Consider the following 13676-nt stretch of genomic DNA (forward strand, 5'->3'; position numbering starts at 1 on the left):
ACAATGGAATCCCAGTCGTCTGTCATGCATGCATACAAAATTCCAACTTCATTACAACATTCCATTCTTCTCCAAAGTAACCCAAACGATGCCAAACTTCCTGTCAGTTTGACCTCGACCCCCTTTCTTTCTCTCTCTTCTCCCTAAAGAACAAAGCCACGTTCTTCGCTACACTCGGGAAATCATTCTGGATCTTCACATCCTGACCTATCCACTTAGGCAGTTTCTTCTTGATTCGCGGCGTGCCATATCGTTTATCGATAAGTAAGATCGTGGCATAGTCATTCGCGTGTCTGATAGCTCGACCTGATAACAACCCTAATCAGCGTTTTGTCCACAACGTAGATATGCCGATAACTCACCGATAGACTGATTGACCGCTCTCATACATAGATTCTCATACATCTCCCTACTCGACTCTTTACTATTCCCAGGCAATCCCTCAATATACTTCATGCGCTCTTGCAATTCCACAGAACCGACATTCGCAAATGGCAATCCGACCATGATCACAGAACGTCCGAGTGAATCAGAAAAGTTGATACCTAAATTCCCTTCAATTAGCAGTTGCTTCTCTGTTTTCGGTGGAAACTGACCTTCAGATAATTTACCTCCTACTACTGCGAACAGCAAAGCACCAGTTCTCTTACTTTTGTTACCTGCGTCGCCCTACATCCACTTAGTCAGCTATCATCATGGCCGATCCTTCAAATACTTACGGCCGAGATAGCCAGGGCATAATCCCTCAATGTACTCTCCACATCACCGCTAGTCTGAGGTTCGAAGAAAAGCTATTCCACGAGTGATCAGCTGATCGCCAATCGATCACACCTTGAGTTACAACTAACATACAGCCTTCTTATCTCCTAGTTTACTCATGAGACCCGAGCTGGCCCAAGTCGTTCTCACTTTATCCAAAAACGAATAAGAAGGTAAGAAAACCACCACTCCGTCGGGGACTAACCCAATTATCGATTGAATGACTGAGCCAAGTTCGGTCATCTAATCAAAACATCAGCTACTAGCTGTCACATTTTGTGATTCCCCTTGATAAGCCTATAAGTTTGTAATTCTTACTATTGTATCATTTTCTCTATTTGAATACTTAAATTCGAGTTCAGTCTTCCTCGGTCCTACACAGACTACCTGCGTCAAGAGGTTCTCCTTAGGTATCACGTGCGAACATGATAAAGTCGAAAATCGATCTTTAGGTATTGAAGGGAATAGCTGTTGGAGGAAATCCGATATCTGAGTGCAACATCACAAGACGTAAGCCTTGGAATAATGTCATTCTAGCACTATATGGTCGATTGTCTCCACGTACAGGTTCCATAGTGCCTCCTGCTAAAATGACCGATCTAGCTTCTTCAACAATCTCTCTGAACCTTTCTGCGGGATTCAACAAGACATATTTGATTGTCACTACGTTCGAATTCCCCCCTTCTGAAGAAAGTATGACTCTTCCGTCATCTTTCGAATCCACAAGTGACAACAGGAAGGATTCGACTATATGGAATGAAGCAATGGAAGCGTGCCGCTGGGTTGACGTCCCTTTGAATCTCCTCTCTACTTGCACGAAAACCGCAGAGTCAATCAGCATTACCTCATGATGAGCTAGGACAATCGGGTCAAGTATAGCTCACCATCTTGCTTTTCTTTCTCTTTCTGTTCCAGAACAAACTCCGAGAACCCACTAATCTTTCTCGCCAGCTTGCTTTCCTTCAAATATCCCACCAGATCCAGTGGATTCAACTGATCATTCCCTTTACCTATCCTTTCCATCAATTCGTTGATATTCAAAACCTCGGTCTTGACCTTCCCTTTCCCGGTATGGGCATTGATGAAATCTTGACAAACTTTAGTCAAACCTTGCAGCAGGCTCAATACCTGTCTTATTTTTAGGGAATGTACAGATTCCAACCTGTTTTTGAACCTGGCGTAGTATTGTTGTAGTTGAATTATCGCACCGGATATCGTATTGGAAGTTAACGTGGTTGAATAGATGGACAGTAACGTATCGATAAGATCTAACTCGTTCAAATCAGCTTTGACCTTCCGACATGATGGAGTGAGGAAACTAGCTCACTATGCGCTTCGTCGATGACTATGACCTGATCTTTCAGATTGATGTCCAACGCTTCCCTTGCATTCTTCTGCAATAACAGATTATAAGGTAGTGTCACAATCTGCTCACACCATATCAGCTAATTTGAATGATCTCGCCTCCCGGTGAGCTGATCCTTGGAGCATACCTGACTTTGCTTGACGGCTCGTCTCGTAGCGTAATAAGGACAAACACAGGATTTGCGCCCTATAGCTACTATATCTTCGATGTCTTTCACCGATGCCTTAAAAGCATCAATGTGTGAGCTTTTCGCACAACGCTGAGCGAACGGCCCATGTATAGATGACACACCAATACTGAATCTCTTGCATCTAACATTATACCTTCCTCTGCTTTGGTAGGCAAGAATTCGCATCTTGTCTTACCTATGCACCTCGAATAACTCATCAGCTTTACCGAAATATCACAGTTAAGGAATAGTGTCACGCTTGGATCGACCCAGAAGGAAGAGCAACATACCAGATTTTTGCATGTCCAAACAAGCTTCGTTCAATCTCTCATCCCCTCCTCCACTACTCTTCGCTAACGATCGGACCTTATCATTGATACAAAGTTGTTTCCTACTTCCGAGCGGTACAAGGCTGACTCCTTTGGATTTGAAACTAAAATTCGGGTAATCGTTGGTCAAGTCAGATCCAGAATCAGATACGGGGAAAGAGGTTTTGAGTAGCTCAGATGTAAGTTGTCGGAGTTGAGTATGGGTTCGGGAAGTATAGTATATCTGTATGTATGGACTGGGTCCTCAGTATAACCGTATTGAGTGATACATAGAAACAAAGTGTTCGTTGTAGTTAAATGAGAGAAGAGGAAGGAATCATTCTACCCACCTTAGGTAGATCTTCCCCCTCCTCTTCATCTACTTCTGCATTGACCTTGGGTCTCGAAGCTTCATACCTATTTCCCAGAATTACACATAAGCTTCTGTCTTTCCCTCACTCGGGAGCTGCTTGTACGGAAAGAAGCTTACTTATTCATCAGATCCCTCACTTCTTTACTGATATACGGACCTTCCGGATCTCCTTGCTCCGAATCATCAGGTAAAAACTCCTCTTCCTCCTTCTTCACTCCATCTTCCCTATCAGTACCACCATCAACTTTCGGCTTCTTCACCACTACACCCATCCCCTTGTTCATCCCCATACCCATATTCTTTCTAATTTTCTTTTCCCTCTCTCTGGCTTTCTTCAACCTTTCTTCCCTCTTTTCCTCCACGCCCCTCAACTCGGAAAGTTTCGCTTTAAGTGAATGTTCAATCACCCATTCGGGATCCGAAGGATCATCCATCCTCAACTTCTCCTTCAGTCCCTCGGTGAAGACGGTGGTGAGCCGCTGTTGATGTTGCTCTAGCCATGTTAGAGTTGATGTGAGAAGGGAGAGGGATTTACCTGTACCAGTAGGCGATTCGACCTATCTCACAGCACAGTATGTTAGTCAACCAGTCTCGTTATTGCAACACGGAAGCCACATCAAAACTCGTGTGGATGGATCAAGAAAGTCAGAGTATACTCACTATACCTATCTTACCATCCTCTATTGCTCTGAATACCACCTGCATCAACTGTAATTGGATATCGTATGGTTGAGGATATGGAAAGGGGAAGGAAGTCGGAGTGGGAAGTGGAGGTAATGTCGAGGTCAATCTCGAAGAGGAGGAGGAAGGTTCAGTCATTTTGCATGTTGTTGATGACTCAGTACATAGACTTGAGCTGCAGTCATGAACACTGAGCAATGCTATTCAAGCATGATATCAGGTTGTAATAGTAATTGTTGTCGGCCAGGTGAGGTGGGAGACCGATGAATGATGAATGATTGCTGTTAAACAAGTCGAGAAAATCGAAATTAGATGATCAACCCGTACCGACGCGTTTGACTTTCCCATCTCGGTGACCGAACATGTAATGTTCTCATAATTTTGTTGTCTTCCTCGCAATCTCAATGAAACATAACGTGAATGAGTGATACATGATTCCAATATACTATACAGACATCTTTCTAGCTAATGGGGATACTAAACATAAGATACAATCACAGATTCGATTTCAGATGTATAATCTCAATTTCGCTAATCTATAAGAAAAGACACAACCTCACATCATACTCGAAGCCCTCTTATCTCCAACTCTCATCATATGCATCAATATAGCTTCAGCTACTATCGAGTCTTGCTGTTTCTTTTGTATCTGCTGTGAAGCTACATGTCCATGTCCATTTCAAGGTCGATATCCATGTTGGTGGGAATAGTGTAGATGACATCCTTTTTCGCCGATGAAATGCCATAGCCTTTCGTTGGGGTTTGACACTGCGTTGCACTGTCGTTTGGCGATTGGTTTGAATGGTTGTTCATGTATAGACTCGAGATGGAAGATGGAGTCATAGGTTCGCTTGTGCTGAGTGGTGAGTGTGAGATGTTCATGCTCCCGCTCATCGATCTTCGATGTATGCCCATAGGCGGTACGGAGGGTATCGCTATTGTTCTTGGAAGTGTACGAGTAGGTGTCTGGGAGTGGGATAGGCAAGAGTGGTGGGGATGATGGAGGGGTGAGCAAGATTTCTTTCTTTGTATTTCTTCTTCCCCCTTGTGAAGGTGACCAAGCGTTGGAGCTAGAGCCGGAGCTAAAGCTGGAACTGGAGCATGGGGAATCGATCCGGTCGAAAATCGTGGGAGGTAATGTGGTCGTGCGTGCTAAAGCCGACTGAAAATGTCAGCATCAATTCATAAGCTGAAACATTACTATCTACCATACATGATGGAGAGACCAAATCAACTTACATATGGTAAAGAAGATGGAGCTACTGCGTTGAGGGAGTATGGCATCCATTCACCATCACCTTCTTTCAATCTCTGTATTCGGTTCGTATGATGTTCTATCGAATGAGGTAGCACGCTCAATTCCCTGAATGGGGAGTTCATATGAGTTCTTGATATTGATGGAAGACTGTTGGATCGTCTTTTTCTACCGCCCAGTCGCGAGGACGACCTTGATGAGGTAGCAGAGTTAATCTGATCTTCTTCTGAAGAAGATGATCCGGATAAGGATAATCTTGGTGTGGGTGGTGTGGAAGGTGGTCTATAATGATGATGGTGTTGATGGTGGTGAGGATAGGGAGGATGCACCACATGTTGGTGATGTACATGGTGAGGATGAACGTGGTGTGGATTTCGTATGTGATGGGAAGTAACCGTCGAAGGCTCTTCCAACGATTTGAGAAGATCATCAAACGATGGTAAGGTCGTTTTGATCGTGGAAGGTGATCTGATAGGTACAGCGGTGTTTAGTTGTAGACCCGACATTCTGATTTATCCAATATGATAGAATATCCAGAAGATATCGAAGGATGTTAAGTTAGTATAGTCGATTGGATGGGCTATAGATCTTGTGTTGGTCGTAATGTAAGTTGATATTAGTTTGGATATGTAAGCGACATAAGAGGAGAGGAAAGTCAAAGTGAATTCGGAACATATATATGAAATCTCATCATGAAATGTAACAAAGTCATATATGTAGTGATTGGGATTTGTCGGATTCTATCGCAATGAGGAATTAATCGCATCACATCTTTTGATCTTAAGTTAACTTGCTTCAGGTCACGATTTGAATTCAAATCTGATTGATTCGCACGACAAATCAAGTAACAAAGGATATACAGTATCATCAGAAACGGTAACTTACTTACAATAGTCATAATCGTGCGGACACGGTAGGAGGATGAGAACGACAAAGTAAATTGGAAAAGTACAAGGTATGAATCCGCCAAGTAATCGGAAGATACCGTGGGGTGCCACAACCGACCCGATGTCATCCGATTTACTACTCAGTCAAATCATTTTCTCATCACGGCCGTCGCTTCTTGTGACATGAGTGCGAGTTACTGAGAGCATACAAATGCAAATGCGTATATGCCCTCGTACCTTTCGTATCTTAGGAACAGATGGGAGGAGCTGCAAAGTTGCAAAGAGAATGACAGGGTGTGTAACCTTAGCGACATATTGAGATTTACCGCATTTCCACTTCTAGTCCTTCTCGGTCGAGATTCGTATTGACTTTGAGAGAACGGCGATAAGCAGCCTTTGTCGACTTAGACCAAACAGATCATCGCTCCGTCATGACCGGATCTTGGAGGTGTTTTGTGGATCCACCCAAGAAACCAAAACATAGAGCGGGCTCGGAAGAAGGTCTCGCGTTGACTGTTGTAAAGTCATCGCAAGCAGTCATGGTCGAGGTTGCCACACAGCGGCAACTGCGTTGATACGAGGTATAACACCGAGATGTGGGGTCTCCGCATGTGGATGCACTCGAGCACTCCACCGATTGATAGTCAATGTCATCACCACTCGTTACCGCCACCTCCCTCGCACGCGAAGCACGATACACCATACCCACTATACATCTATCTTTCTCTTTCTCTTTTCTCTTTCTCATCCCTCTTTCTTCTTCTTCTCCTAGTCTCTTTCGATTACACCAGAGCCAAAAACAACACTTTGCCTTTAGTCTCAAAGAACGTCTTACACGTCTACCACCCCCCCTCTCTCTTTCCTGAACTTAAGTCGATCACATCCATCGCCAACAGATCAAAATGGTTGAAGCTGTCCTTAACCCAATCAAGCAAGCTACCGAGAACGTCGTCAATGCTGCTGCAGACTTCGTATCTACCGGTGCTATCACCGCTGACTCTGCCGAAGAGGATGCCAAGAAGATCGCTGATATCCCAAAAGAAGATGATGGTCATAGAGTCAGTGATTGCTCACTCCTCTCACGCGATCTGTGCGTTAACATACCAAAAATGAAATAGATCTACATTGGTAATATCGATTACACAACTACCAAGGAACAAGTTCAAGAGTTCGTCGCTCCTGCAGGTGGTGAGATGTGAGTTACAAGATGATTTCACCTTGAATTCATTAGTCCATGGTAACTCACAGCTGCATCTGTGATTTAGCAAAACTATCGATCTCCCATTGAAATTCGGTAAACGACCTGCTGGATATGCCTTTGTCACCTATACCAACGAAGCAGACGCTACCAGGGCTGTTGAGCAACTCAAAGATAAAGGCAAGTCAGACTCTACTGATCATGTAACTCAAGATACTGACGGTAAATGGGATACATAGAATTCGGATCCAGACAACCCCGAATTGAGCTTGCTCGACCAGCTGAGAAAGTGCTCGAGATCAGAAAGGCCAAAGACGAGAAGAGGAAGGAGAGAATAGAGGCTAATAACGCCAAGAAAGCTGAAAAAGCCGCCGAATCAGCTACTGCCGCTGGCGCCGCCCCTGAAGCTAATGGTAAACCTGCTGAGGAGGGTGAGGAGAAACCCAAGAAGAAGAAGAACAATAAGAGCAAGGCTAAGGTGAGTTCTGCTTCTCACTCGAATGAAGAGCACTTCATCTCCTTGTCGAAAGGCGTGATATACCGGTATCCGTCATGGTATTCTCTCTTTTCAATTTCAATGATCACTGAGAGGGTCTTTTGTTGTCCGGGTTATGCATCTTTATCGATCCTCATATCAATGACATGCCTGATGGAGAACATGGCTGACGCTCTGTCCTTGTAGAAGTCCCGACGACGTCTTCCTGGAGAAGGTGATGAGGGAGAAGGTGAAGCTGAGGCTGCTGGAGATGTCAAGCCAGCTTCAAAGGGCAGAATCGATGTAAATGGTGCGGATGGAGAGACCAAGGAGAAGAAGAAGGCTGCCCCTAAACCCAAGAAGGAGAGACAACCTCGACTTGAACTCACTGGTGATGACTCAAAGGTGAATCCATTTCTTACCCAATTCATCTTATTTTATTCATTCCGCTGATATATTCTATCTGTTCGATCTGAATCCTTACAGAACACCATCTTCGTTGCCAACCTTCCATTCTCTGTCGATGACGAAGCTCTTGCCACCATCTTTACCAATCTCTCCATCAAAGTGAAGTCCGCCAAGGTTGTCAAGGGGATCCGAAGACCTCGACCTGGAGCTGCCCGAAGTTTCCGACCATTCAGAGCTTCAAAGGGATTCGGTTTCGTGGAGATTGAGAATGATGCCGAACAAGCTCAAGCTGTTGAGAAAGTTGATGGGACCTTGGTCGAAGACAGGAAGATCACCGCTAAGATCGCTAAGGAGATGAAGCCCATTGAGCTTGAACAAGCTCAAGCTGAAGCTAACGGTAATGGCGATGCGTGAGTTTCTGATTTATCGACTCGTCTACCGCCATCATCATGAACTCATGTATGTTACGTAGTACCGAAACCACCGCATAATCCTTTCAAATCCGTAACAACCTTCAAACCGTAACCACCTAAACCTGTCCAACTAGTCCCAATTACAACCTATCATCATCATCATCATTTGTAAACAAACATCGTCGAAAAGAGATATTCATGTAGGAAAACAAGAAACAAGTTAATCATATGTCTTCATTGAAGGTGAGGAAGGACTTGGTTGAGCCGAGTCAGATAAGAGAAAGGGTAAGATCAAGGTAGAAGTAGATTTCATTGGGGTGTTTATCAAATCATCATTTGTATATATCTCATATTATGCAATCATGATTCAAAACGTACAACAAACCGTTTGCAGCAACGTAGGGCCAATCGTGAAAGCATATATCAAATACATTGAATAAGAAGTGTTCCGGATAGATATATATGTTACAAGACAAAGATCTTCCTTCCATTTATCAAACAAAAAACCTGATCATTCCACTTCTTTCGAAATCGATATATCACTAGTCGTTTCATCTTCACCTTTTAGATGTTTGAAAATAATAGGTAAACTCGACCCTTTAGCATACAAAGTACCTTCAACATAAGGTCTTGTGCTCATCCTATTAAAACAAACAAAATGAATTCTCAGTGAGTCAATCACATTCGCTTCCTTCTTCACGTTGGTTGATGATCGAAAAAAAAAGGGAAAAAACCCCAAGAAACACTCTGACTTACATATTCCACCTCCAAACCCTTTGATCCTCTTTCGGCAAGACCTGGAAATCTTTAATCAACTTGAAGAACATTATCTTAATTTCCATCAAAGCAAGTTTATATCCTATACATCTTCTTGGTCCATCAATGAAAGTCATGAAATTTGGCCAAACGCCAGGTCCAGAAGGTACATTAGATGGTATAGATGTTTTGCGGGGTATGGGCTCTATGGAACCGGGTTGATCACCCGTTGGACCCGTTGGACCCATTGGCCAAGAAGTAGAAGTCGAGGAAAAAGATGCTGTCAAAGGAGTCTTGGAAGGTTCCAGATGCTCACTTCCTAGAAACCTAGAAGGATCGAATATGTCTGCGTTGGAACCCCATATTCCCTTCGAGGTGTGTAAGTGCTCGATAGGGATGTGAACCTATCATCAAAACGAGCTCAGTCAAAAGGTTGGGTGGTTTGGGAACTTGAATGATACTGACCAATTGACCTTTCCTAATTCTTAGCTCACTGACAATCTTCCCATTTGACAATTTAACAGGTTGAGATAAAGGTATAACATCGTCCTGCTGAGTTTGTCTAACCTGTATCAACGTAAATACCATGTTAGCTCTTCATGCGAATTTCAAGTTCATATCTGAAAGGGAGTTTGACTCACAGTGCCCGGTAAAGATGGGTTGATTCTCAATACCTCTTTGGCAATCGCATCCAGGTATGGTAATTCGTCAATCTGCTCGTAAGGTAAATTATCTCCATAGCCTGATATTTCCGCACGTAGAGTTTCTTGTACTTGGGGATGTTTGGCAAGTTGATATAATCCCATGGCGATTGTTCCTCTATCGAGTGATCGCCATAAATTAGACAATGCATCTCAGCCTACAGTAAAAAAAGAGGGGTAGACTTACGCTGTTGTATCCGATCCCGCAAACATGAACGTAGACAATTGACCTGTGATTTCGTGATCTCTCAATTTCTGATCGGGTTTAAGTCCTTTGGCCATATTGGATCGTACTGTCAACGCAGAAATAGGTATCAAATACCATAAGTACAACCTCTGAGCAACTTTCCTCTGTAACTTGTGTCGTTCACCTTCGGCAACTATCAAACCCTCTTTCATATACCTTCTGACTAGGTTCCTTAGGAGGGGTGATTTGAAGTAGATCTGAGTGTTGTTGAGTACGTGAGACAGCGCTCTGGGATCCAAGGTGAATATTCTATGATGGATCCCGAGGGGACCTCTGACGAGGAATGTTGAGCCGTAGGTGGATATCCAATCGTGTACTGTGGATCCATGTAGGCTACGATTCGACCCAGATCAGCGAGTGATTTAATCTCCCGTCTTGTGAGATTAAGCCTTGTAACGATGAGAGGGGGGAAGAGATGGAAAATAAAAGGGGAGAACCCACTCCATGATCTGGGCACTATGTCCATTGATACCATATCCTCCAGGTGGACCAGCCAAGTGCCGTAAAGGTGATGTCAAAGGCTTTAAGAGGAACGTATCAAGGAGGTAAACGAGGAGTACGACAGGACAGAGCGAAAGTGTTTCAAGTATCGTTGGAAATCTTGGACTGCCAAGGAAATCAACTACTTGCATTTTGCTTGACGATAAAAGCCAAAGCAAAATTAAGTGAGACACGGAGAAGAGGGAAGGGGGATAAAAGACAGGATGACCAGGATTAAGCACGTATATAGGTCAGCTCTGGAGTGATCGCAACTTACGCTTCCTTCAGTACTTTAGATATGATGATTGTACTTGTTCCCCCACTTATCATATCATATCATATCCAACAATTACACACACACACACACAAACGCCCTTAATGCGCGGTCACTGCCAGACCATCCATTGTTCGTGTTCTACGATCTCGAAGAAGCATGCTCTGCGCAGTATCCTTCTAGTACAGTAAACGAACAAGAGGCAGAGGTGTCTATTGTTGTGAGAGGGTAAGAGAGCATACTAAAAATAAGTTGATGGGCTCCGGACCAAGAACTGATCGGATTCAGGAACCGGGAGACTCATGTGTGTGGAATTATGCTTATTGTTCTCTCAGGGTAGAAATGTATCATCTCGATGTCACCTATCCTATCCAAACAGAAGACTGTGATTGGAACGACGATGGTATCTGGCTGACAGTTGGCAAAGTTGCAGGAATGAGAATGAAGACCAGCTCTGCTGGAAGATGACGGTCCCTCAATATCATTCATATATCATTGTTTACATCTACATAGACGTGTCTCGTCCTGAGTACTTTCGAATAATCTCATAATGGTTTTAAAACTGGTTTTACAACTGCAGATAGATTGACCTAAATCCCTACATTCGACCTCGATAGCAAGACTCAGCTGCTAACCCATCGGGCAGGTGCTTGATATATCCTCTGAAGTACTCAGGGAAGGGCGTAGGGACACACCAAGCCTTATTATATATACCCTTGTAGTCGAGTTGACCCACATCATTACATCGCCATGATATTAGAGCTCAGAGACAAGAATGGGATGACCTCAAAGTGGTGGCCATGCTCTTACCTGTTGAGGAAACGCTCAGAAGGGAGTGAGCCTTGGGCACAGAAGTTCTGAGCGTCTTGTCCTTCCACCGTTGTGGCTCTGAGATCCTTTCACGGAAATAGCTTCTGCCATATGCAGGCTTGCATACGATATTATGATCCAAGCCTCTGGACATGATAGAGTATATGTTCAATTTATACATACTTGTGAGCGTACTTAACAAGAATTTGCGTCATGTCCAATCATTATCTTCTCGATTCCTTCCAATGTGATCTCACGCCATTGTGCGCGCCCCTAGTTGGGCAGCACTGTGCTCCGGTATGGTCAGTATCAACAACTTAGTGTTGTGTACCACCAGTCGAATCAGGGCCACCGTGAACTCCAGTGGTATGCGAGGCATCATAAGCTGGGAATCCCGCTGCCGAACTAGCAGGAGACGATTGCCCAAAGTTGTCATAGGGATTGCCACTTCCTTGTGAATAAGGAGTAGTAGAAGTTTGCGCATCAGGCGCCGTACTTGCAGTTCGGGCTGCAAAGCCTCCACCAGCTCCATAGGCTGAAGCGTTGGGACCATTAGGTGCCGGGATATTGGGATACCCACCATAGGTTGGAGCATACCCACCTTGAGGAGGGTAGGCATATCCTCCCTGAGACGGAGCAGGAGAATAACCATATCCACTTTGTGGTGCTGAGTAAGTAGTCCCGTAGTTGGTGTTGCTATTGGTTCCAGCGGCTGTGTAAGGCGTCTTCCAATCTTGTTGATCCTCTTTAGGGATATACTTTTACGGGTCACCGTAAGAGGTGACTCCCCAGTCATCCTTAGGATCGATGGGCACATCCCCTTCCCTCGAACCGACTGCATGTAAATAAAATTGTGAGAATAATCAGTATGTAAAGATCACACCTTTTACAGGATTGTATGAACCTACGAGATTTGACAATTTTGGTGAAACTTCTAAGTGCTTCGGACATGTTGTGTATGGGCGCGGGCTCGGAAATGCAAGTATCCCTTGTAGACGATTATTCAAAGCAGTTGCTATAATGGTCAGGATATGAAGGGTGTGGAGACGAAAGATTATGAGGTCAATGACCTTGGTTGGTCAGAGGCAAAGTGAGTGGGTTTTATATCTTTGGAATGGAGACCCTGCAATGGCCATGTCTTTGCGAGAAGTTACATAGAAGGGTCATCGATACAAAGGTTGTTTGCCCCATGACGTGTTTCCTGTTTAGTGAAGGGAGGGCAGTGGAGTGAAGTCCAAAGGACGAAAAGCCCTGACTCCTTCTCATCCGATCATGGCGCCGGTGCTTTGCCAGCCTAGGGCTCAATCATCCTTTCATCGATATAAATTCCGATTGAGATAGTAACTGTATGACACGATGCTCCTTGGTGTACAATGTGATTAGAACCATGTAATGGGTGAAGCGACGGTCCTTGAAGTGAATGGCATTTTGCGATAATGGATCATTCCGTGTCTTGAAGTGACAGACAGTTGATAAATGGGGATTCGTCTTCCCTTGATCCTAGCATTATCGAGGGGACGTCACCTCATCGTAAATTGGGCCTAGACCCTCCGTATCCTCAGTTTCCGCTTCTCGACATGTTATGACAAACTCACCTGTCGAAAGATGGAAGAGTGCTATAGGTGCTGCAAATCAGAGGGCACTGTCTTTACACATCGAGAAACCATAGCAACAAAGAGAAGCTGAAATCGAAGGACAATGGGTTGTTCCATGTAATGGGAAACACAATGGAGGAGCTCCTCGGGGTGAAAACATGAGTGGATCATGGAATGGGTGGGAAGTGTGCATTTCATTATTTCGTTGTATAATAGCATTGTAGCATTTTAGGTCCTTTAAATACCCGTTAGTCAAAGGTAGATTCGAGAGAGAGAATGTTGAGCTTTGTCTCCATACACTGATGAGTTTAGCTGAACAGCTTATGGTGATTATGACACGAAAGTAGTTATGGATCTTTACACTTCTTCAATGGGACGGTTCAATGTCAGTGATATCATATGTATGTCCGGCTAGATCTTAGTGTTTTAGTCTACTTTGTCTCTGTTGTCCGCTCATGCGTTCCGCTTCTTACAACTCCCCTCTGGTGTTTTAGCTTCATTGGAACATGAGATCTCCATAA

At 44.1% G+C, this 13676-nt stretch overlaps 5 protein-coding genes across 5 annotated transcripts; 1 reads left to right on the forward strand and 4 right to left on the reverse strand.

Annotated features, from left to right (window-relative positions):
* Positions 1 to 103: 103 nt before the first annotated feature.
* Positions 104 to 3794, reverse strand: I203_108491 (uncharacterized protein; the record flags this gene model as incomplete). Its single annotated transcript, XM_065518410.1, has 15 exons — positions 104 to 306; positions 363 to 545; positions 597 to 669; positions 720 to 791; positions 853 to 1002; positions 1078 to 1248; positions 1325 to 1566; positions 1644 to 2027; positions 2087 to 2186; positions 2253 to 2348; positions 2417 to 2490; positions 2585 to 2846; positions 2953 to 3019; positions 3093 to 3532; positions 3636 to 3794. 15 exons carry the CDS (start codon positions 3792 to 3794, stop codon positions 104 to 106), a joined length of 2676 nt encoding a protein of 891 aa, XP_065372775.1.
* Positions 3795 to 4335: 541 nt separating this feature from the next.
* Positions 4336 to 5417, reverse strand: I203_108492 (uncharacterized protein; the record flags this gene model as incomplete). Its single annotated transcript, XM_065518411.1, has 3 exons — positions 4336 to 4622; positions 4715 to 4808; positions 4896 to 5417. 3 exons carry the CDS (start codon positions 5415 to 5417, stop codon positions 4336 to 4338), a joined length of 903 nt encoding a protein of 300 aa, XP_065372776.1.
* A 1283-nt stretch (positions 5418 to 6700) lies between these two features.
* On the forward strand, positions 6701 to 8293 carry I203_108493 (uncharacterized protein; the record flags this gene model as incomplete). Its single annotated transcript, XM_065518412.1, has 6 exons — positions 6701 to 6856; positions 6917 to 6993; positions 7064 to 7176; positions 7236 to 7474; positions 7679 to 7876; positions 7958 to 8293. 6 exons carry the CDS (start codon positions 6701 to 6703, stop codon positions 8291 to 8293), a joined length of 1119 nt encoding a protein of 372 aa, XP_065372777.1.
* Positions 8294 to 8803: 510 nt separating this feature from the next.
* I203_108494 (uncharacterized protein) lies at positions 8804 to 10628 on the reverse strand (the record flags this gene model as incomplete). The annotated part of the gene is made up of 6 exons (XM_019148665.1): positions 8804 to 8933; positions 9049 to 9452; positions 9514 to 9615; positions 9690 to 9867; positions 9937 to 10329; positions 10438 to 10628. 6 exons carry the CDS (start codon positions 10626 to 10628, stop codon positions 8804 to 8806), a joined length of 1398 nt encoding a protein of 465 aa, XP_019002248.1.
* A 1249-nt stretch (positions 10629 to 11877) lies between these two features.
* On the reverse strand, positions 11878 to 12511 carry I203_108495 (uncharacterized protein; the record flags this gene model as incomplete). Its single annotated transcript, XM_019148666.1, has 3 exons — positions 11878 to 12256; positions 12326 to 12395; positions 12469 to 12511. 3 exons carry the CDS (start codon positions 12509 to 12511, stop codon positions 11878 to 11880), a joined length of 492 nt encoding a protein of 163 aa, XP_019002249.1.
* Between the last annotated feature and the right edge of the window lie 1165 nt (positions 12512 to 13676).

Source organism: Kwoniella mangroviensis, chromosome 3 (genome assembly GCF_000507465.2).
Source record: "Kwoniella mangroviensis CBS 8507 chromosome 3, whole genome shotgun sequence".
Classification (NCBI taxonomy): domain Eukaryota; kingdom Fungi; phylum Basidiomycota; class Tremellomycetes; order Tremellales; family Cryptococcaceae; genus Kwoniella; species Kwoniella mangrovensis.